This window comes from Cladophialophora immunda (genome assembly GCF_000835495.1).
Source record: "Cladophialophora immunda strain CBS 83496 unplaced genomic scaffold supercont1.1, whole genome shotgun sequence".
In the NCBI taxonomy this organism is placed as follows: Eukaryota; Fungi; Ascomycota; class Eurotiomycetes; order Chaetothyriales; family Herpotrichiellaceae; genus Cladophialophora; species Cladophialophora immunda.
The window spans coordinates 8,163,486-8,184,352 of NW_015622541.1; the positions used below are offsets into that span (position 1 = coordinate 8,163,486).

The following is a 20,867-nucleotide window of genomic DNA, read 5'->3' on the forward strand; positions in this document are numbered from 1 at the left end:
TGTCTTTGTGCGAAGCGTACGCCATCCACAACATGGTCTGGCGGAAGTCCAACTTGATCATGTTTGCCCTCGGTGGCTTCATTGCCCATTCATACGCTCATCTCATCTCTCCAGCAACTCCGACGCAAGACATCATCCACTGCGGTTCAAGTATTGACAAAGCCCGCTCTCTGGGCTGTCACTTTGACATCATGTCATATGCCTATTATCCCGATGCATGCTGGGATCCACATCTCCACGACTCATTTGTGCACAAGTATCGCAGACAATGGGAATGGTCGACTCTGGATAACGAGACTTTGACCGTCGACCAAGTTCTCACAGGCAATTACAGCCACTTGCGCGCCAAGTCCGACTTTCATCAACTACATTGCGTCTACGAGTGGCAACGTTTGATCCGCTCACTATCGTTTGGACGACCCCTGGACTTCAAGGATGGCGATTTCGGTCACGCTCATCACTGTTCCATGGGCCTTTTGCAGCCACAAACGAAGGACGTCAGCGATGGCGGTCCCACGTATTTGGAGCTAATTGTTTGGTTCGCCAGATGCGGCATGACAGCAGATCAGATGATAGAAAAGAGCGGTCCGGACATTCTATGACTCTTAGAACGACTCTAGCCAAAGACAGGAGTGCAGCGCGCTGCTTTTTCCTTCCTGTCCTCGAACGTTGAACTGAGTGAGTCGAGGCTATGGGTGTTGGGGCCATGTCAGCTAGTATTAGATTTTGTCACACTGTCTACTTTGCATCATCACAAGACGTTGCCTCAATAGATACTGAACCAATCTACACTGCGAAAAATCCTTCCCTTCCTCAGCCTGGAAAATGGAAACATGTATTTGCGAAAGAGCTTTCCAACCGAGGAACACGAACCCCGCCTTTCCAGGCTTCCTTCTCTATGCGCGGGAAGGATTCACTAGCCCCTCCCCGCTGGTACGTGCTTGCAGCTGAAGAATAATACCTACCCGCTGCAAGCATACGGGTACGCCTATATGTCTCCGGTCGGTCCGCTAGCCCAACGCGCATTCGTTTAGGCGCGAACCACTCGTGGGAGGCTCTGCGCGCGAGGGATCGATATGCTTAGTCTTGCTAGATGTATAGCCTAATGCTCGCGCGCTGGTCACAGCTTCGGGCCCGGGTTCATTATTGTTGCGGCACATCTCTAGGATGAATTTCGGCCTATGTTATGCCGAATACTTCCTTCTCCATTCACCGTGCTAGGCCACGCCTTAATGCAGGGCAACCTTGCGCCGGCGCCAGCTCGGGGCGGCCCGAGAGGCGGGGCGCAGTGGAAACAATTCGAGCAAATGCTGCCTCATTCTCTGTAGTTCGCCAATGTGCTAAAACAAGGAAATCTGATTGATATGGCACGACAAAATTTCAACTGCAGCATCCTCCCTCACACGGGTCTCGTACGCTACTGAAACTTAGTGACTGCCATTACCTTTTGTCGAGTTACAATTATAGCAGGTGTTGCGCGAGTCTTTGAGGTTTTCTGATCCCGGACCTGAAAATGCCGTCAAAAACAGAACATTATCAACCACTTGCATCTACCGACATCGAAAGCAACCAGAGACCCTCCAGCGACGAAGGCTCAGAAGTCACCTTCAGCGGCGAGTTTGAGAAAAGTCGCAGGAGGAGGAAGATATGGGTTCAACTGAAAGAGATATTATCGAGATGGAATCTGATGGGCTCGCCCAGTGCCGGCCTCATCATTTCTTGGACCACGTCAGCCATCCTCGCCCTGTTCATTCTGTACAATCTTCACTACAACTCAGGCCCGACGAACCCACTCTTCCCACAAATTGCTTGGTGTAAGTTACGAAATTCTGTGACGAAAGCTCCTATTTAACAGTTGTCCGAGCAGCGCCACTACAGCACCTTCTTGAATACGACGTTAAGGTCTTTAAATCTGCGTTCGGCGGAGATATAGACCGTCGATACCAAGGACCACCATCGCCGGAGATTGATGCGAACTGGGACGATCTGTACAACTGTAAGTGGCTGCGGTCTCGATTTGGTTGTCTCTTTTTGTCCCATGCCCAGGAACTGATCCACAAGTGATTGAATAGTCGGGTCGACTATGCTCAATACCTACGAGGCGGCGCATCTTCCGAACAAGACATGGCCAATCGTTCAGGAGCCGGGAAATTACATTGCCGTCATCGACGTCTTCCACCACTTGCACTGCCTTAACATGATCCGCAAAGCCTTACATCCAGAATACTACGTTCCTCACGACTGGAGTGATGCCATTCAAGAGGACAACCTTTTGGGAGAGCTCCACCTCGACCATTGTGTTGACTCTATCCGACAGTCTTTGATGTGCATGTCGGATGTCAGCGTTATTCCATGGCAATGGGACACCAGTGACAGCACCTCTAAGCCAGTGGGAAATGTGAGTTGTGCCTTTCTCGCTTGCCTCGGGTAGTCGCTTGACCCCAGTTCTGACAGACGTGCAGATTGTGCATACATGCCGCAATTTCGACGCTATCCGAAGCTGGGTTTACGACAGAAGAATGATTGTTGATTTTGATAAATACACCGACATGAGACACGATCCACTTGCTGGAGTCTTCGATTGGAGCAACATGGGGCAGCCTGGAATCTAGTCACATTAGCATCCAGAGGTTGTATCACCGCTGTCCGCAGCCAGCAGGCAAAGGGGCTACTGGCAATTGTACCCATTTACTTGCAGCTAGGCATTCAGCGGTGCATGATCTGGCAGAGAGAGTGCATGCGCAACAAAGACCTTTGAGAAACACCTCACAATATCATGACAGCGAACGGGCATGGGCAGAGAAATGCCTCTAGCCTCGGTTACTGGACAGTTGCAGTTGGGTAAGTAGATCTGAAGACCATAGCTGAAAATAAAACATCGGTTTTCAAGTTTGTGAAGGGGCCAATTGTGTCCATACGGATGATGTGCAGTAGTGTGCGCCAGCAGACCCTGCAGATCATTCCTGATTTCGCTGTTGTCCTAAGACCCCAGTCATCTCACAACAGGGTTACAACAAAACCAATCAAGTATACGAAACCCCTGGTCCTCACTACCTTATCGCGCTCATTTGCCCGATCGGGCAGCCCCCATAAGCGACCGCTCACAGATACACGTAGGGTCGTATTCGAAATCCTACCGACGCAATCCAGCCACCCCCACCAAGCACGACGTGCATATGTAAGCTGAGATCCTTCACCCTTTTGCAGATGCTTTCGAGGACAACCGGGAGGCTTTAGCAGCTTCTCCGCCGGGAAAACAGTCTGGACCCCTGAGTCAATAAAGATGAAGTACTAGTACTCGGGAATCTGTACAAAAGCAATTCTACCCCTCGGCTAGAGACATAAGCTCTGGTCCTTGCTGACCGTGCCGCCAGCTGAGGTCCCTAGCCCAGTTTTTAATGGCCGCTCGTTACGGCGCAACTCTTTCCCTCTCAAGGGAATATGGCAACTTTGGCCCTAGCGAAGAGCATCTTCTCCTTTCCACACACAGACGCTGCGAAGGGATACCGGCATCCAACGCCTCTTCACAGCTGCAAATCCCTGCTTTGCTGGGCAGGTGAACTGCGTAAAAGTCGTAAATGTTGAAGACTAAATTCGACATTGTGCACGTGAGAGGTGATTGATTGATCATTGGTCGTTCGATGTGCTTGTATATCAGAGGTTCGCTCCTTCTTCTTCTGTCTCTGGAGTCTGGAAGAGAATTCACATCGCCTCTTTTTCGGCCACTTTCCTTATCGCCACTTTTCTCGAAGGATTGGCACCTTTCCATTTTGAGCCCCATGGCGAATCCCTCAAAGTCAAGACTCGACAGTGGGATCATGCCATCTCTACTTGTATCACCATACGCCGGCTTCATGGGCCTCAGGTTAAGTGAACGCCAATAGTATCCCGCTGTCAACAACGCGCTTCAAGTTACATATGCCTTAGAGTAGCGTAAAAATCAGACGGGCGTGGCCGCCGTCAGCCGGACCCGCGTGATGCGTAGGACAAGCATTTTGTTTTTCAGCAGAATTTTGGCGCTACAAGTCTGCTTCGCTACCACAATGAAGCGGTCATGAATATGTTGGCTGGGCATTGTATATAGGCCACAGCCGGCTCCCGGCTCCCGGCTCCCCATTCCGACCTGGTTTGCGAAGAAGATCGAAAGTCAGTCGCGATGCCGGATGTGCGAAGTACGCGTGGCTGTTGGACTTGTCGTCTGCGAAGGAAGAAGTGTGACGAAACACCAGGCTCGTGTGCTACCTGCCGTAACCTTCAGCTCGAATGCGATGGGTACGGTGCACGCCCAAGCTGGATGGATGGCGGCAGAGTTGAGGACAGCTATCGCAAGTACGTGAAGATTCGCATCAAAAGCAGATCAGGTCCTCGACGCCGAACGCACCCCGACTCAGAGCGATCCTCGTGCACAGAGTCCGAGCGGTCTTCGTCTTCGTCTGAAGTCCAGCTAGACGACCAACGTCGCGTTCTATCTAGCCCTTTCCAGTGTCCATCCTGGCCGGATCCGATATTGAGCCCGTCATTCGACCTCGCTGCTTCTTTTGCGGATTATCTTCAGCCTGGCCGGCGCGACCCTCAGAGACCTGAGGTAATATCTGGCGAAGGCGGTGTCGCTGGAATGGCATCATCCGGCGCCTCCGCCCTCGAAGTCAACGCACTTACCGTTGGCGCAACCCCAGAACGATTTTCGTGGATTAACGGTCACTATGCTCGAATTCCAGAGTCCTATAATGATTACTCTTCCCGACTGACTGACGACCCTCCGGCACTGCTAATGCACTATCTCGACCATGTCTTCCACTTACAATACCCTCTGTTTTCCAAAACCGCTGTCATACACAGTCGCAGTTGGGTGCTGGATATGATGTACGAGTGTGCCTCATTCTACTGGCTGGTTCTAGGTCTTGCTTCTTACCACAAAGAGTCAACTGCCGCTACCAGTAACCAGTATTTGGGACCATCAGAACCCGGTCAACTTGCTGGTTGGAGAGTATACCATGCTTTCGGGCTCCACGAATTCCGGCAGACTGTCGCCAGCATGGGTCAGGATAATTCTGTGGATGCAGGGACTGGTAAGGTTGAGAAGGGTCTGCAGATTCTGGCCTGCGTCGTGCAGTTCTTGTCCTTCAAGGTATGTTTGCTGAGAGTGAGATTCGGTGGAATCTTCACTGACATTCGGCGGCGCAGCTCCTTGGGGCCTCGGTGGAGGAAACTGGCGTACACCGTGGCGCCGAGGTCTTTTTGTTTGATGTAGTCAAAGACTGTGCCCATCTAGGCCAACCATCCAGCGAGACTTCTCAAGTCCAGCAAGTCCCAATCAGCACCAGCATGAAACATCAAAGCCTCCCAATCTTCGTCAGCAGCATCATTTGGTATGCCGCTCTGTCGTCTTTATCAATCCGAGAGCCCCCGTTTGCGGTCCGCATCCTAGACCTCGTGGAGAATACGCCACTCTTACAAGTCCGAAGCTCCTTTGGCTGTGAGACGTGGTTGATTGTGAGTCCCAATCAAGTAAGCGACCTCGACGCATGGCAAGCCCAGATGGCCGCCGACAACTGCCTCAGCCGCCTGGAACTCAGTACCAAGGCCGAAGTGATCTGGCTTCAACTCGAGCGGAATATGGAGATGTCGACAAAAGCAAGCTCCAGCAAAGCCCAAAAGGCTCCGCTAGGCGGCGAACTCGATCTCGATGCCATCTCTTCTATCGTCACGGCTGCATACGCCCGAACAGTCTTGGTTTACCTGCACACTGTGGTATCTGGGCCATATCCCAAGCTCCGCGAAGTTTCGGAAAATGTTGAACACATAATAAACCTTCTGCCTCATCTGGAATACTCTTCGCTGTTTCGGCTGATCAGCTGGCCCATATACATCGCCGCTGCCATGAGCGATTTCGACAATCGACAGTGGTTCGTAGAGCAGTGTGAGTCCTTCCCACAGGCTGACTTACAGGTTGTGCAAGCTCGCCAGCGCGTGGAAAAGTGCTGGGAGTTGCGGGACTCAGGGCCATTGGCTTGCGATTGGGTGGCGGCGTTCAGGATGGAGACAAGCCCTTTATGACGATTTCGCATTTTCCAAGAGGAGAATGGTCGACGCAAATTCACATATATATGTAGTAGGTGGCAACGAATGCCAAGTATCTAAGGACTATCGCGACTGGGTCGGCAATGAATCCCCCCTACTCTGTTTTATTTCGAATCCTCTTTTGCAATCGACTCCACTGCCCAACACATGTCCGCCCTTATATGATTAAACTTGCAAATCAATGAGCATTATTGACGTCGAAGCCGACTGAATTCTGAGCCCGGTCCACATTGACATGTCACTATCTGTGCCTAAACCGGTTTTGTCGGTGTTCTGTTCAATGCCCTCTCACCGTTTCGATTCCAGTCCACGATTCTGTCAAAGTTCCGGCACTTGTGCATCACATCGAAGTTTGGGTTGGGAATGTCTTTTTTCGCGCTCCACGTATAGGTGAGCACCGACACGTCGCCGTAGCACATGACATTGCGACGAAGCATTTCAAGACAATGATCCATGTGCATGCGGACGTTGTCGGGCGTGTCCAGCAGCGCCCTGTCAGACGCGTAGTAGTCTGAATAGACGAACTTGCGAAGCATGTTCTGTCAAGTCGGGCTCTCGGCCCGACATAGAGTCAGTGCCTGCTTCTCTCGTCCACATCGAAGATACGCACAATGCAATGCAATTGGTGGAAAACCTCGAGGAAACCGAGGTATTCACCACCCTCCTCTTCTGTAAAATGGACTGCTTTGGTGGCTGAATGTCTGAGCTTGTCAGTGACTTCGACTTCTGTCAGCGCAAAAGGCCGTTCTGCGCGATCGCGATCAGTCACCAGCCTTGCCCATTCTGCCCTTGCCCAAGTGTGCAAAGGATACTTTGCGACTCACCTGCTACAAGATCATCCCAATTTGCGTCGATTTCAGGACTTGGCAGGCCACCATACTGGATTGACTCATCGAAGAGGGAACGATAGTTATATTCGATAGCATCGAGGGCGGGAGCTTACATGTTTGATCAGTAACTTCATCATAGATTCCAGCCCCAAGCTTGCTGGTCAGCGGAAGGGCGTAAACTCACACCAAGCCGAGATCTCTCGTAGGCACGATGACATGTCAGTTTCCGCGAGGTGGAAGATATATTGCGCTAGTATCAAGATGAAGAGCAGGTTCAGAAATAAGAATGCAGTATTGAGTCGACACAAGAGCCTCTACACCGGCGCTGCGGCCCACCGTGGGCTCGTCTTTGTGGACTCGGTTTGGAATTCTTGTTCGTGCTTTAGTAACGAGGCCTGTGCGGTCCCAAGCTCTGCCTCAGGATCTTGATCGTCATGGAAAGATGTCATCCTCATGAGCTTCGTCGGCGACATTGCTCATGAGCCAAGGTGCAATGATAGATAGCTACTGAGCAGGTTGAAGGGGTATGTGGGAGTTGATAGTCCAGCTTCAGCGTGTCAAAGAAATCCTCGGGGACCTCGATGGGCTGCATGTGTATCGCGCATCACTCTGTGGGTTGACCTCTAGAGATGAGATCCGTCTCGACGAGCAACAGCATCTTCTGACCATGGCTGGTATGCGAACTGCAGCGGGCATGGCATTGTGAAATTGCACTTGCCGACTGGTGTTGCATTTCATCGTAGAGCTGGATTTAGCCTCCATATAAGCATCTCCACCCCTGTAGGATCAACCGTGCGTCAGCTCGCGCGCGATCGACAATGTTCTCCACTATGTTACTGTGAGTTTCTGCGGCCACGTAGCTGACCTCCAGATCTCCTCTCCTCAGGCTGACTCAACACGGCGATGCGGCCCCGAGCGAGCGCGCGCTGAATCCTTCCAGGGATCTGCCCGCCTTACCATCAGATGACTAGCTTGCCAGTTGCGATCGCTATTGTCTTGTAGACTGTCTCACGCTCATCGATCGCTCGTCGACAGCGATCACTCTATGTGGTGCCGGATAGTGTTCGATTTGGACAACTAGACACAGTCTGGCACATATGTGGAACCAAGGCCTTGCGGCTCTGGTAGTCCTCTGGCTGCAAGCGTTGGCAGCGAATGAGAGCTTCAAAACGACTAATTGAAGAAACTGGTATCTATTGGATTGCTACACAGTTCGTGAAAATTTCAAACGAACGTGTTGTCTAGGCAGGTGACAAGCCCTGGTAGAGTGACCGTGCTTTCACGGGAGTTTCCTTGTTGGACTTCTCCAATGCTCGATATATCTATTATAAGGTAGTTAACAGAAACGTCTGCAGAATTGGCTATCTAATGTCCATGCTTCAATAGCGGCTGGAAAAGCACGGCGTCGGGCGGCTTCGTAGGCATTGTGTACATCTTGCGCGGCGTCTCGTTGACCCAATCAACTATCGCGTCAAATTTCCGACATTTGTGCCTCGTCTCGAAGTCCGGGTCTGGCCACTTTTTTTCTGCAATCCAGTGGTGAGTCATGACGCTGACATCGCTGGTGCACATGAGATTTATGCGTAGCACGTCGATGCAATGATCTGAACAAATAACAATCTTGTCAGTATATGTCATGCTCTCATGAGTGCCGCATACCTAGGTGGCTCCGCAGCGTGTCTGCCGAGTCTAGAAAGGAGGGATAAGTGCTGGCGTAATAATCCCAGTGTGTGTAACGCCGGAGCATATCCACGCAGTGGAGTTGGTGAAAGACTTCTAAGAAGCCAGTGTAGAGTTCTTCGCCTCCTTGCTGAAGATGAACAGCGTAGACTGGATCCTTTCCTAGCTCGTTAACCAACTCGTCTCTCGAGAGAGTGATTCCGGGTTCTGAACGATGGCCAGTGTCAGCACCCAGCCGCATTCTAATCATCATGGCCGCGTACGATTCGTAATGGCATCCCAAGCGGCATCCACCTCAGGAGAGGGGGCACTCCGATATATGGTTGAGGCATTGAAAGCAGCTTTGAAGGTATCCAGCTCATACTCGACGGCGGAAATGGCCGGGGCTTCAACAGAAGTCAGTAAGGGGGTGATAAAGCAAGGATTCCGAGAGAAAAGCCACGTACACCAGGTGGACAGTGCTTCGGCACATCGTCGCTCATTTGGTCCAAATGTGTAAATTGTCCCCAAGAAGAGAAGGATGGTACTGTACGATAAGAAGATCAAGGTATGAACCAAGGCAGCTTGTATGTTCGGCAGCGGCTTTCGAGACCTTGGATTCCACCGCCGTAGCTCCTCCTCTTCTTGCTTGTCTATCAAAGGTTCTGCTGCTGAGGTTGGAGACTCACTGCGTCCTATGGTACGCACTTTCAAAGGCAGAGGCCACAGTTGGCGTTGCTGTCGCCATGATTCCAGTAGTCTCATAGGGACACCAGTGATGGGAAGGGGGGTAAGAAGTGGTGCTTGGGAGAAACAACTTTACGACCTGAAGAGGGGATTGAGGTCGAGACAGGAGGTGCCTGGTGAGAAGCTGAGGTTAGCATTATGAAAAAAGTTTCAGCTCCGAGATCACATCATAGCAATGGTAAACAGTGCGACTGTCCATAGTCCGCCTCAAGCTTAATCTCCCAGAGCCCGCCCAAGGCATCTCACACAGGAAGATCCCAGATGGCTAGTGAAGTCCAAATCCGGCGCTCCGCAAGCAATTTTCAGCGACTCGACGCGTGTCGCGGGCGGCAAAGACTGAGCGACACCTGCTGAATCGGGCGCAGTGAGCTACGCGCCGGAGAATAATAGAAGGGCGACTTTGTCACTGGCCATTGTGGAGTAGTACCAGCAGCACACCGTCTAATTCTTGAATAGTAATTGATATGGTGCTTCGAGGCCCACGACGTGGCATTAATCAAGCACGGTTCTGTTCCTCGGGCGCAGCTGCGGAGTTGAACGTCTCGCCGTAGTTGCCTTAATGGCTCGACGACTTGATCCTTCGACTCTACACATCCTCTAGCCGTCTCACCCTTCACTCCATGCCCTGCGTGGTGCCGCAGCTTGTGCATTTCGCTGAACCGTCGTTCGCCAGGCCTCATTCCCCTATTGTGCGCGCCAGTCTAACACGGTATCGTAGCCCCGCTGTCGTCATTTTGATGCGGCGGTTTCTCTTGTATGCCTTCCTCAGCCCCTGCACCAAGCTCTGGACTTGGTCTGTACTCGAATCGCCAGCAATATTCCCTGCGCCCTCCATGTCATGTCTCCTACGTCTGCCACGCCAGTGCTGTAGGCTGACAACATAAGCCCACAATCACCTTCGCACGCGCGAACCTTACAGCTAGATGACGGCGCAATTACAACCTCATGACCTAGACAGGGCGATGGTACAACGACTTCCGGGCACATTACCGCCGTAATGCTCAGAGACCTGCAATTATGCTCTCCAGCAGTGAGGTTGCCGGATCTGAGAATGTCAGAGCGCGATACGCGCGAAATCCTGAGATTGCCGAACACGCTCGCAACATTCCAGGACAGTCTCTGAGAACGGAGCCTTTAGCAAAGGTATGTGTTTTCAGATAGGTCTCGATCTGGAGTTTTGAAAGTGCCTACTTCCGGGAAGCACCTGGTCTATAAGGTATATATTTCGAGATCTCTCGGCCTCAACTTGAGTGTACATCATCTTCCAGCTCAGCGAAGTGAAGCGAAAACCAACGCACAGTCTCCAAGTTGCGACTACCTCTTTAAGGACCCCAAGTCTCTCCAATACTTTGCATTTTGTTCCCGCTAGCTATTCCAGCTCTTGTTTCAGCAAAGATGAAGTTCTCTGAAGTCTGTCTTGCGACGGTGTATGCCGCGAGTATGGCAACCGCGGCGCCGGCTCCGGCTCCGGCGGTGAGCTTCCAAACCTCACGAGCCTACCATATCGCCGACAGGACACTGATCAATCTACTATAGGACCTGGACAAGGATCTCCTCCTTGCGGGCTGGGGCCTAATTCGCTACGACGACGCCAAGGTCAAGCGCGACGTGGTGAGTCATTTCCGGGAATAACGAAGGTAGAATATACTAAAGATTACTAGGATACTGACAGTGGATTTTTGGGTGTATGGGCACCTAAAGTCGATATTCCTACCGACTCAAAGACTAAACGCGCAGTGAGTATAAGATATATACTCTATCTAAAAGCGAGTATATACTGATTATACTTCTCTAGGAGCTCGATAAGGACCTCCTCCTTGCGGGCTGGGGCCAAATCCGCTACGATGACGCCAAGGTCAAGCGCGACGCAATTGAATCTAATCTTTTCGGCTGGTTGATCGCTGTTGCGGATTATGATGGAGAGGACGCCAACCTCATCGCTAAGCGTGACACGCTTGAATCTAACCTTTTCGGCTGGTTGATCAGTATCGCGGACTATTCTGGAGAGGATACGAATCTCATTGCCAAGCGCGATGCGATTGAATCCAACCTTTTCGGCTGGTTGATCGCCGTCGCAGATTATGATGGAGAGGACGACAACCTCATCGCTAAGCGCGACACGCTTGAATCTAACCTTTTCGGCTGGTTGATCGGCATTGCGGACTACGACGGAGAGGTTGCCGTTGAAGCAGCTTAAGCGCTCCAGCCTAACAAGTGTTGCGGATGAAAATCCGATGGATATGGCCGAGCATTTGACGATTGCAGTTGTGGAAGCTTACAAGGCTTTTTGAATTGAAATGAGCGCGGCGGGGATCTCGGATTTTTCCGGACACGCCGCAAATGCACGGGATTATTTCAATATGAGGGCACAAAAATCATGATCTGAAGCATAGGAGGTGAGGGAGGAAATAGGAAACTGGGACTTTGGATGTGTTCTTGTTTCTTTACGGGCAGAATCAATAGACTGGGTAGATGGGAATACAAACACATTCATTTTCCAGACTTCACGCATCCAATAGTCTCAACTATCCCTGGCCTGTTCTGGAAAGATATCTGTCTACTTGATTATCTTATTTGACCTAGCTCATGCATCGATACACCGCACAGTCATATGAGAACAACTTCATTCAGTAAACGACCAAATTACCTTCTTGAAGTGGCGATAGAACCACTGACCACGTTTACACTGGGTTCATCCTTCAGTATGGGATGGGCCTACTCTCTCTATACGGTATGATATTTAGTAGGATACGTCACTAGCGAATGTAATAATCATTCTCAGACGCTAAATAAGATCGTGTCCAATGGGAAGTGGCGAGGAGAGTGTCCAAGCTGTAACTTGATTTAAGGGAGCTGGTTGATTCTCAGAGCCCAGTGACTTAAATCCACTATTCAGGCCTACCGCCATGCAGTCTCTTCGCCATGACTTGCCAAAATGTTTAAGTGGGGTGAGAGCGAGCTGGAACGAAATGCATGGTATACGATAGGATGAATACCCCTTCTCACTGGTAGGAAGTAGAGGGACTATCCAGCAATGCAATAGTGCTGAGACGCCAAGATCTTCCGGAGATTCCCGTGACGCACAAGCCTATCGAGTATTCCCACAAGGCTGCCGTCCACCGAGCAGCTGCAGCTTGGAAATCTGCACCTCCTTGTTCACATTCAGATACTGACTTCGCGATCTAATGCTCTCCCCAAACAGGTTCAACAAAGCCGGTGCTGCACAAAGCAACAGCGCTATGACACCCAGCAAAGTCCCAGCCCATCGGAAGCCCAAACGTGTGCACATTTCCGGTGGTGCAAGTGGCAGAAATGCCGCAAAGCAGTTTTCCCCAAACGCCACCACAGATATAGCACTTGCAGCATTGAAAGCGTAGCAGTCAGTCACATAAACTGTAACAGCTATCACGACGCATGTGACTCCGAATCCTGCGAGCACTAGTGAGACTGCCAGCACAATCCAATGGACGGATGGAAGCGCAGTCCATGCATACATGAAGATGCCGGCCGCAACTCCGAGCAAGGTGGCCGGGATAGCAAGGTACAACCTTCCGGATTCGATCGCTTGGCAGTGATGCGCGGGTAGATAATCAAATCTTGGATGCCGCAGGCCACGCCGCCCAGGAGGGCTCCAACTAGTAGAGGCGTGGAGAAAATTCCACCCTGGGCTTCATTCTATCTGTAAATTGCCGTGCACACCTGGGGTACGGATGCTGCCATCATAAAGACCGTACCGAAGGCGAACGACGTCCACAGTGTGAAGGTGCCGATGATGAACTCCGAAAATAGCATTCGGATCCCTGCGTCAGCGTCACTCGTGAAGTTGCCCACACTTCTGATAAGATGATCCTCGTAGAACGTGATTTGTATGTACGTTCGTTCGATGAGGAAACTAGGGGGAACGTTTTGCCGAGCGTAAAGTAAGTATACGGTAGCAGTGTCTCATAGATTGCAAGCTCGATGTATATCCTGTTTAACCACGGACTCAGCGAAACATTTGAGCGAGATTGAGAAAGCACATTCATACCACCTCCAATACAGCGAGTTTACGATGAGTCCGCCAAAGACGGACTCTCCGGTGATGCCTGCCAGCAACGCGGTAAGGTACACGGTCAGGGACACAGCTCGGCGGTGAATGTCAACGCCCCAAAGATCAGTCGCGATCCCATCCACGGCATTCTTCAGAATGCCGCCTGTGCTGAAATAAGGTCGACTTTGTGTTATAGGCAAAGCTGTTACACGAACGGTTCGAGTCATTAAGCGACCAGACCAATATGGTCTTGGGCATACCTACGCCCAAATAACTACATAGACGCAGTGACCGATAACGATAATGGATCAAACCAGCGACTTGGTTCACTGATTGAGGTTCATATTTCGGTAAAAGGACCTGATTCGCCTGGGCGAAGTTGCCGGCGGGGCTCGTCGGACTTCGTTGTACTCTTGTGCCATTCCCCTTTCCAGGTGACCAAGTAGTATAGGTTATCGCAAATGCAGGTGACAATTTATATAGCTGTCAAGGCTCACCCCCTACAAAGAGGAATAGGCATTTCTACCGAGAGCCGGCCGGGATTTGGAGTGTGAAGCTACACAATTTCAAATATGCCGGATGGCTAGAGCTTAGTTTGCCCGCATTACCCTGATTACAAGGCAAGCTCTGTTGCTGAACTAAATATTTCGAGTCCATTTCGCTCCGCTGATTTGACACTGCCGTGCCTCTCCTAGTAGCCACAACGATAGGATTGAAGGTCTCGTCCTTTGACGTCTGGAAAAAACCGAACATTTACATTTAAGGCGACACATTGCTTTCGCCTTCTTCGCTGCGAGCTCGGATAAATCGTATTTGTTGTTGTTACCGGCAGCAATCATAGTAGGTACTTACAAGGACACTCGTACTCTCCTCATTCTCAAAAAATTCAACTCCAAATCTCCACATATTCAATCATCAAAGGAAGTGAAATAGAAATGGCAATCATAATGCACGTCCAAAAAAAAAAGCGGGCCGTGGAAGTATATATAAGATGTTTAAATGGAAGAAGCCACTGAGGGTGGCGTAAATAGCGCCGGCGGAAGCGGCTGCCTGAATACGAGCAGACTTTAGTGTATTTGTTGGGTGCTATTCGAGCGAAAACGTAGCCGCCTAAAGGGTCGAGTCCGATAAGAGTAATTGAACATTGGCCATTGGCACTATCCCCGGTGGTTTCGTTTACGGCTACTATCCCCAAAGGGGAGAGCGTGTTATAGTGACTGTTACAATCGTGAAAAATTTTGAGCCTTGTGGCCTGCAAAAGAAGGGTGCGAGGAAACCATTAGGGACTCCATTGAGCGAATGAATCAATTCAACTATCATAGAGACTAATACATTCACCTACTAATAATTAAGGCGCTCCATTCGACGATCCACGCTATTATCAACATAAGAGAATGGCTGGGTAGTGCGGCTTCTGCTCTTTCCAGCGGTGAAAATCACGTGATTGGCGTGCGGAAGATCAAGTACTCCCCTCACCAATTATCTGCGGAGGAAGCTATCACCCATTTCTAAGGAAGGTAATCGGACCAATTTGGATTAGGTTCGATGACGCTTTCCGCAACGGTTCGGGTTTTATTTCCTAGATAAGAAAGTATCTGTGGTTCTTTCACCTCTTCGTGCACGTCAATTGCCTTTGTCGTGATGCGATCATGCGTATAATTATCCTTATGGAAAAGACGCGTAGTTTACACAAGTTCTTTCCAAGTTCGGAAATAGTGAGAGATCATCACTGACCCAATCATCTACTATTTACACATACTGTGGAAGCTATAAAGACGGACCATCTAACAGCGAATAGCCCACTTTGTTTTTGCTCAGTGACTGAGCTGAAGCAGGCTAATTAACTACAACAGTTTCACCAAGTGGACTTTCGACCCTATCAGCTCAATCCCCCCGAAATAGTAGCTATTCTACATCATGGCAGCCACTACAGACAAAAAACGCTCTATACAGCCTGTCGTTTTGAGTAAGCAGGATATTGACTCATTGCCAGTCTTGGGCTTTCCAGAGCCAGGACGAATATTTGGGGGATTTCAAAATATATTCGCCAACGAAACGACCCCTACAAACGAACTTACCTTTGGGATTGCGAGATTTCCAGCACGGACTAGCCACCAGACAGCATTCGAAGCTCTACACAGACACAAACCAGCAGAGTTTTATCATATTCTTTCGGGTCATATGGTTATAATACTAGAAGGTATCCGTCATAGGGTCACCACCGGACACGCGATATATATCCCGGGCGATGCTGAGCATGGATTCTGCAACCCAAGTACTGAAGAGGATTTGGTGTTCTCCTGGGGTTTCGCTACAGACGGTTTCAGTAATATCGAATACAAATGGTCTGAAAAGCAGCCTGACTGGTCAAAGGTGGAATAGGAGGATACTCAGGGTAATTAACGGTGATTATTGGAGTGCTTCAACTTGAGGACAAGCGTGCACTGAACTAGTTTTGTTATAACAAGTCGTCCGAGAGAAGTAGCTGGTACAAGGTTGGGAAGCATCAGCTTATGGAAGCGAAAACCTACGAGTGGAATGCCTGTTGTAGTTAACCATCTCTATAAAGCGGCTGGCTGCTATCCAATGAGAAATATACACGCAGACACTGAGAGAGAAGAAATATCAATCTGACCAAAATAGGTTGATTTATTAAGGAGTGACTACCTATACGGTCCAAGGATAAAGAATGTAAAGCCCCCCATGCATCCACCCTCGATCTGTTATCAAAGAATAGCAGACTCTCCAAAAGATTTCCGGACACTTCTCATTGAGATCTTTCCAGAGCACTTTTACTCTTCACAACCCTTCAACGCATGACTTCCACAACTCTTCAGCTCACGTCTCTGATCACGATTCTTCTCCATCTTTGTCTTGATCTGCTCGAGGCTCGGGGAGGATCCGTGAAATTTTGTCCGTGTTCAGAGCGCGATGGGGGTGCACTGGACGTTGACAAGTCCCTACTGATGTTAGCTGGTGTATTAAAGTATGAGTAAATACTTACGGTTTGGTCGCCCGTGCAGCAAGCGGCTTGGTTGTCACCGCAGGCTTGTTGAAGAGGGACCTGCACGCCGAGGACTATAACAACGACATTAGAACAACGTCTATCCGTCTTGACGGGTGATGGAACTGACCATTGACGGGAATGGGGCTGCAGCTGCCTCCGAGAACGTCATTCAGGGTGCCGCTGAGGATGCCGGAATCGTCGCCGCTGGAAGTGCTGGTGTTGCAGCAGGAGATGACTTGTCCGTTGCCGCACTGATTGCTAGCTTCCTCGACGGTCAAGTCACTGTCGCTGCGAGCCTTGACCGGAACGCCAGCGAAAACGCCAGTGGCGGCGAGAGTGATGAGAAGAAGAGTATACATGATGATCTGGAAGGACGAAATGAGTGTGATCTTTTCGAAGAAAAATTGGAAGTGAATGGCAAAGGTAAGCTGGTTTGATGAAGGCTGAAGATGATGAAGATTTTGGGAAAAACTTGGGAAGAGACATGATTATTTATACGTCTCGGGCGGCTTAGATAGTATCACATCTGGAAATTGTGCTCCCCTTTCGCCATGGATGGTATTCAGCCAAATCGAAGAGCTTGGGATCGGCAGGGGCCTCAGAAGGGACATTTGGCTGTGGCTTGAACCTTCGGTAGCTGATATGATGTGTTTGAAGCAACTGTGACAGCAACATATTATGTACGCATCTCCGAAACCCTACATAAAGCTTGACGGTGATTAACAGCCATCGCATCTCGCAATCCCATAGACCGCCATTCCCGGGGAAATCGGTCCGGGTTTCAATCTCCGGAATATGCAGAATCCTGGAGGGAAGACCTCCAAGAAGTGGTAAGTGGATAGCTATAGTGTGAGTGGAGCGGTAATCCCTCTACTACAGCGAATGAGCCACATGAACCGCTTCGTGGGCCATTGACGGGAGCACTCTCGGAGACAAGCCTACGATCTACGGAAGTTCGAGGGGCGCCAGGTCCATCTTGCGCATTGCAATTTTAAACCCAACTGGCCAGGGGTAATTACCATATTATATGGGCGGTCGGAATTAAGCAGAAGTTTTGGAGACATACTTAACGCCTGATGTAGGGTCAATCTCATAGATGCATACCACAAAGATTTCACCAGACCCTTTCACTTAGTCTTGAGGAGCATTTACAAGACCGTCTTAGTAGGAGAAGTATATCTGCATCTGTTGGTTGCGTCTCGACTCACGGGAAAGCGGCGTGAATGCTTGTATGGCTGGGGCCAAGCACTCGGACTTTAACTTCTGACTGCACAATGTCGGTGTGTCCAGGCATGATTTGGACTCCATTAACTAATGGGGATCACAAATACTTTGGCATGTCTGCTGTGGACAGGAAAAGGAATTCCGTCGGCGATCAGGATTGCTTTCAGCTGAATGTCACATTAAGAACCCTGTCCTTGTGGGGATCGGATATAAGAGCCGTCAGGGCGCCACACTACAATATCCACCGGTAAGAAACTCTCTGATTGGTGTATGACGAGTGTATCCAATGAATTGTGGACGCTGATGTCGACCCTGCTTCGGGTGAAATATTTTGAGAGGATCATCAAGTTCCGTTGGAGTGTTGGATGTAGTGTATCCATTCACCCTTACTGTGCGCGTACAAGGGGACATTTTCTCCTGACAAGTGTCCAAAGTATAGAAATGATAGGAAGTTACTCTATAATGATGAAGAATTGAAAACCTTTGAGGGTTAAGACTGGATAGTCGCCAAGTACGGAGTTCTTTTTGGGTTATTCCAGGAGCACAGATCATCGGCCCATTCATCCGGCTGGCCCCACTATATTGAGTCGCCCACGTCAGATGCGCCATGTGGCGTGCTCTCAGATCCAGTCAAAGTCTAAAGCCCCAGCTTGGCTTGCACCCATCGCTCACCCCCCGACTAGGGTCTAAATGCCGGAGGTCCGCGCGGGGCTAATTTCGGTAGAACCCGACTCCCCCCAGCACCGACTTGTTTGCTCTGATTTCGATATAGGTGAACAAAGAATTTACACCGTCGATCCGGCACCGCGAGTTTACGAAATACGTCCGATTCATCGTCCTTCGCATCCGAATGAGAGATTTGCTTGTCACAGTTGAAGATTTGCCGGCATAACGATACTTCTTGTTATTGTGTCGACAGGTGGAGAAAAGACAAAGCACAACGAATTGGCACAGATAATGACAGGGGGACAACCCTGCGCGTAGACTTCCAGGCTGTATGTTCAATTTATCGATTGTGTTTTGGTGGAAGGGGGTGGTGGCAAGTCTGTCCTCGTTCTGCTGGTGATCAAAGGGTTTGAGAAGATTCGCCGCTGAGTATGTTGGTCTATAGTTGATGTCTGACACACCCACCGAGTCTTGAAGCCATCTTGGTTCGGTTTCGCAGGGAGCAAGAGGCGTCGAGTAGAAAGTATCCGGACAAAGTAGCCGGTAAGCCCTTGTCCAATTGCATCTGACTAGTTCGCAATGCCGATCGAGCCTCAGCGCCTAGAGAGCCATTTCACACATAAATCGTACTCAGCTGAGCCTGAGTCTAAAATATCCACCTTTGCTCCCGAAGTGGACCTTCATAGCCACCACCATATCCACCATCTTTCAAGCCAGAAAGGTCGAATAGGACCAGAACTGGCATTTGGCGAAACACAGTAGGGCATTTTCCCGACTGGGGTTTCGGCCCGGAAAAGGACCCTGACCACATATTTGGTGCACTCACAAACCGATCAGCTTCGTCAATACAGAGATACACATAGGCAAGATCGGCCTACGCACCTATCTCTATACTTATCCCCGACCGGGATATAGATGATACCCCCCTGATCTCGCCGGAGTTGCGGTGAGCCGGGTGAGCTATCCGCTATGTCTCACCTATTGTGAAGGGGGAAGACGCCGGCCGCCCTACGTCTACTTCCTCTCCTATATAAACACCTCAGTCCCTTCGACCAGAGCTACTTCTTTCATCCTCATCAATAGTCGCTTATTCCTATCTTATATGTCTTTTGTGAAAACGATCTGATTCTACCAACCCTTGATCTTCAATCAAAACCAAGCCCTCCTAACCGCTCTGATACATTCAAAAATACGCTTCGCAATTGTCTTTACTAGTCTGTTTAGGGCTATACCTCTACTTTAGCTTCTTCCTCTAGCTGGGGGGGTAAGTTCTACGCCTAAATGATGAACTTTCGCGGTACATACTAACTTTAGACCTAGTCTCTTCCAACACGGCCTTCATCTCGTTAGAGCGGTTAAGGACTGACTTGCCCGGGCTCCCACTCCTCAGCTCAACTTTTCTAACTAGAGGAAGAAGCTAAGGTAGAAATGGCAATAAAAAGGCTAGGGGGACGAATACGCAGCGCATTTGAATGTATTAGGCCGGTTAGGAGGGCTTAGTTTTGGTTGAAGATCAAGGGTTACTAGAATTAGATCGTTTATACAAAAGACTAATGTAAGTATAAGATAGAAAAAGTGACTATAGCTATTGCATTACTATTGAGAAAGATAAATGGGAGAAAAACCCTCCACAGTACCTCTAGAGTAGTTCTCACTACCTACAATTGTATCTACTGTAACGGGAAAGGTTTGAAGGAGATCTGAGGTGCTGTTAGGGATCCCTTATCAGAGCTACTTCCCGCGTAACCTAAACTTAGTTAGGCTCCTCAGTCATAGATCCTTTATTATATAAGCTAGGCCTAGTAGGTGTAAGGTATAAGTAGTTAAGTAACTAAAGAATAGTATAGTAAAGTAAGTATCATAAATTAGCTATAAGAGAGTATAACTGTGAGGGTTTGGAAAGAGTTCTGTAACTAGCTAGCCAACCTAGTAATAAGGAGGACAAATCTAAGGAGAGAGAAGGAAGGAATGGCTATCCTTCCTTTCTCCTTATATCCTCTAACGCACCGTAAGGAGGTAACTATTGTCCTCACCTCCTTACTCCTTTCCTTACGTACTTATTCTAGCTCCTTACCTTCCCTTACGTACTTATTCTAACTCCTTACCTTCCCTTACGTATAGTATCTTAGCTATTAGGACTTTATATCTCTTACACTATATGCGTCTTGACTAATCAGGAGGCAGCATTTCGCCTATACATTATATAGGTAAATCTTAACTAATTAGGAGGTAGTATTTTCTAGCGTTAGTCTTAGCGCTAGTTCGCTAGAACTAAGCCTTCTCCTAAGTTTAACCCATCACATCACCCCTCCCTCCTTCTATACTTACCTAGGAAGCCTTATACGTGTCTAGCGCGGCGGAGTCTTATAGCGCGTTAGCCGGTTCCTACGTTAGTTCGGCGTATCTAGTCTATTTCACTAGATATTACTTCTAGGATCCTCTTCCTCTTTGTACGACCCTATCTTCTAGGATCGCCTCCACCTCATATTCTTCATCGTCTCTGACTATTATTAGCGTAGGCTAGTTATCGTCCGTTCTCTATAAGTTAAGAGAGTCTATTAAGGCCGTACGAAGGAGGTCTAAGTAGAAGATATTATGAATGCCCGGTAGGGTATTTAGGCGG

At 49.5% G+C, this 20,867-nt stretch overlaps 8 protein-coding genes across 8 annotated transcripts; 5 read left to right on the top strand and 3 right to left on the bottom strand.

Annotated features, from left to right (window-relative positions):
- Window positions 1–32: 32 nt before the first annotated feature.
- Window positions 33–602, top strand: PV07_02395 (uncharacterized protein; the record flags this gene model as incomplete). The annotated part of the gene is made up of 1 exon (XM_016389001.1): window positions 33–602. One exon carries the CDS (start codon window positions 33–35, stop codon window positions 600–602), a length of 570 nt encoding a protein of 189 aa, XP_016255929.1.
- Window positions 603–1,513: 911 nt separating this feature from the next.
- Window positions 1,514–2,614, top strand: PV07_02396 (uncharacterized protein; the record flags this gene model as incomplete). The annotated part of the gene is made up of 4 exons (XM_016389002.1): window positions 1,514–1,814; window positions 1,868–1,996; window positions 2,073–2,398; window positions 2,463–2,614. The coding sequence occupies 4 exons, from the start codon at window positions 1,514–1,516 to the stop codon at window positions 2,610–2,612; spliced, it is 906 nt and encodes a 301-aa protein (XP_016255930.1). The 3' UTR covers window positions 2,613–2,614.
- Window positions 2,615–4,125: 1,511 nt separating this feature from the next.
- Window positions 4,126–6,057, top strand: PV07_02397 (uncharacterized protein; the record flags this gene model as incomplete). Its single annotated transcript, XM_016389003.1, has 2 exons — window positions 4,126–5,128; window positions 5,185–6,057. The coding sequence occupies exons 1-2, from the start codon at window positions 4,157–4,159 to the stop codon at window positions 6,055–6,057; spliced, it is 1,845 nt and encodes a 614-aa protein (XP_016255931.1). The 5' UTR covers window positions 4,126–4,156.
- A 275-nt stretch (window positions 6,058–6,332) lies between these two features.
- Window positions 6,333–7,129, bottom strand: PV07_02398 (uncharacterized protein; the record flags this gene model as incomplete). Its single annotated transcript, XM_016389004.1, has 4 exons — window positions 6,333–6,620; window positions 6,692–6,828; window positions 6,906–7,019; window positions 7,096–7,129. 4 exons carry the CDS (start codon window positions 7,127–7,129, stop codon window positions 6,333–6,335), a joined length of 573 nt encoding a protein of 190 aa, XP_016255932.1.
- A 968-nt stretch (window positions 7,130–8,097) lies between these two features.
- PV07_02399 (uncharacterized protein) lies at window positions 8,098–9,799 on the bottom strand. The gene is made up of 4 exons (XM_016389005.1): window positions 9,038–9,799; window positions 8,855–8,977; window positions 8,571–8,798; window positions 8,098–8,515 (listed from the first exon to the last, which is right to left on the bottom strand). Exons 1-4 carry the CDS (start codon window positions 9,333–9,335, stop codon window positions 8,277–8,279), a joined length of 888 nt encoding a protein of 295 aa, XP_016255933.1. The 5' UTR covers window positions 9,336–9,799; the 3' UTR covers window positions 8,098–8,276.
- A 151-nt stretch (window positions 9,800–9,950) lies between these two features.
- Window positions 9,951–11,817, top strand: PV07_02400 (uncharacterized protein). The gene is made up of 4 exons (XM_016389006.1): window positions 9,951–10,460; window positions 10,854–10,928; window positions 10,979–11,053; window positions 11,113–11,817. Exons 1-4 carry the CDS (start codon window positions 10,335–10,337, stop codon window positions 11,512–11,514), a joined length of 678 nt encoding a protein of 225 aa, XP_016255934.1. The 5' UTR covers window positions 9,951–10,334; the 3' UTR covers window positions 11,515–11,817.
- Window positions 11,818–14,996: 3,179 nt separating this feature from the next.
- PV07_02401 (uncharacterized protein) lies at window positions 14,997–15,729 on the top strand (the record flags this gene model as incomplete). The annotated part of the gene is made up of 2 exons (XM_016389007.1): window positions 14,997–15,062; window positions 15,322–15,729. The coding sequence occupies 2 exons, from the start codon at window positions 14,997–14,999 to the stop codon at window positions 15,727–15,729; spliced, it is 474 nt and encodes a 157-aa protein (XP_016255935.1).
- Window positions 15,730–15,976: 247 nt separating this feature from the next.
- On the bottom strand, window positions 15,977–16,982 carry PV07_02402 (uncharacterized protein). The gene is made up of 3 exons (XM_016389008.1): window positions 16,482–16,982; window positions 16,352–16,425; window positions 15,977–16,307 (listed from the first exon to the last, which is right to left on the bottom strand). The coding sequence occupies exons 1-3, from the start codon at window positions 16,711–16,713 to the stop codon at window positions 16,269–16,271; spliced, it is 345 nt and encodes a 114-aa protein (XP_016255936.1). The 5' UTR covers window positions 16,714–16,982; the 3' UTR covers window positions 15,977–16,268.
- Window positions 16,983–20,867: the final 3,885 nt, after the last annotated feature.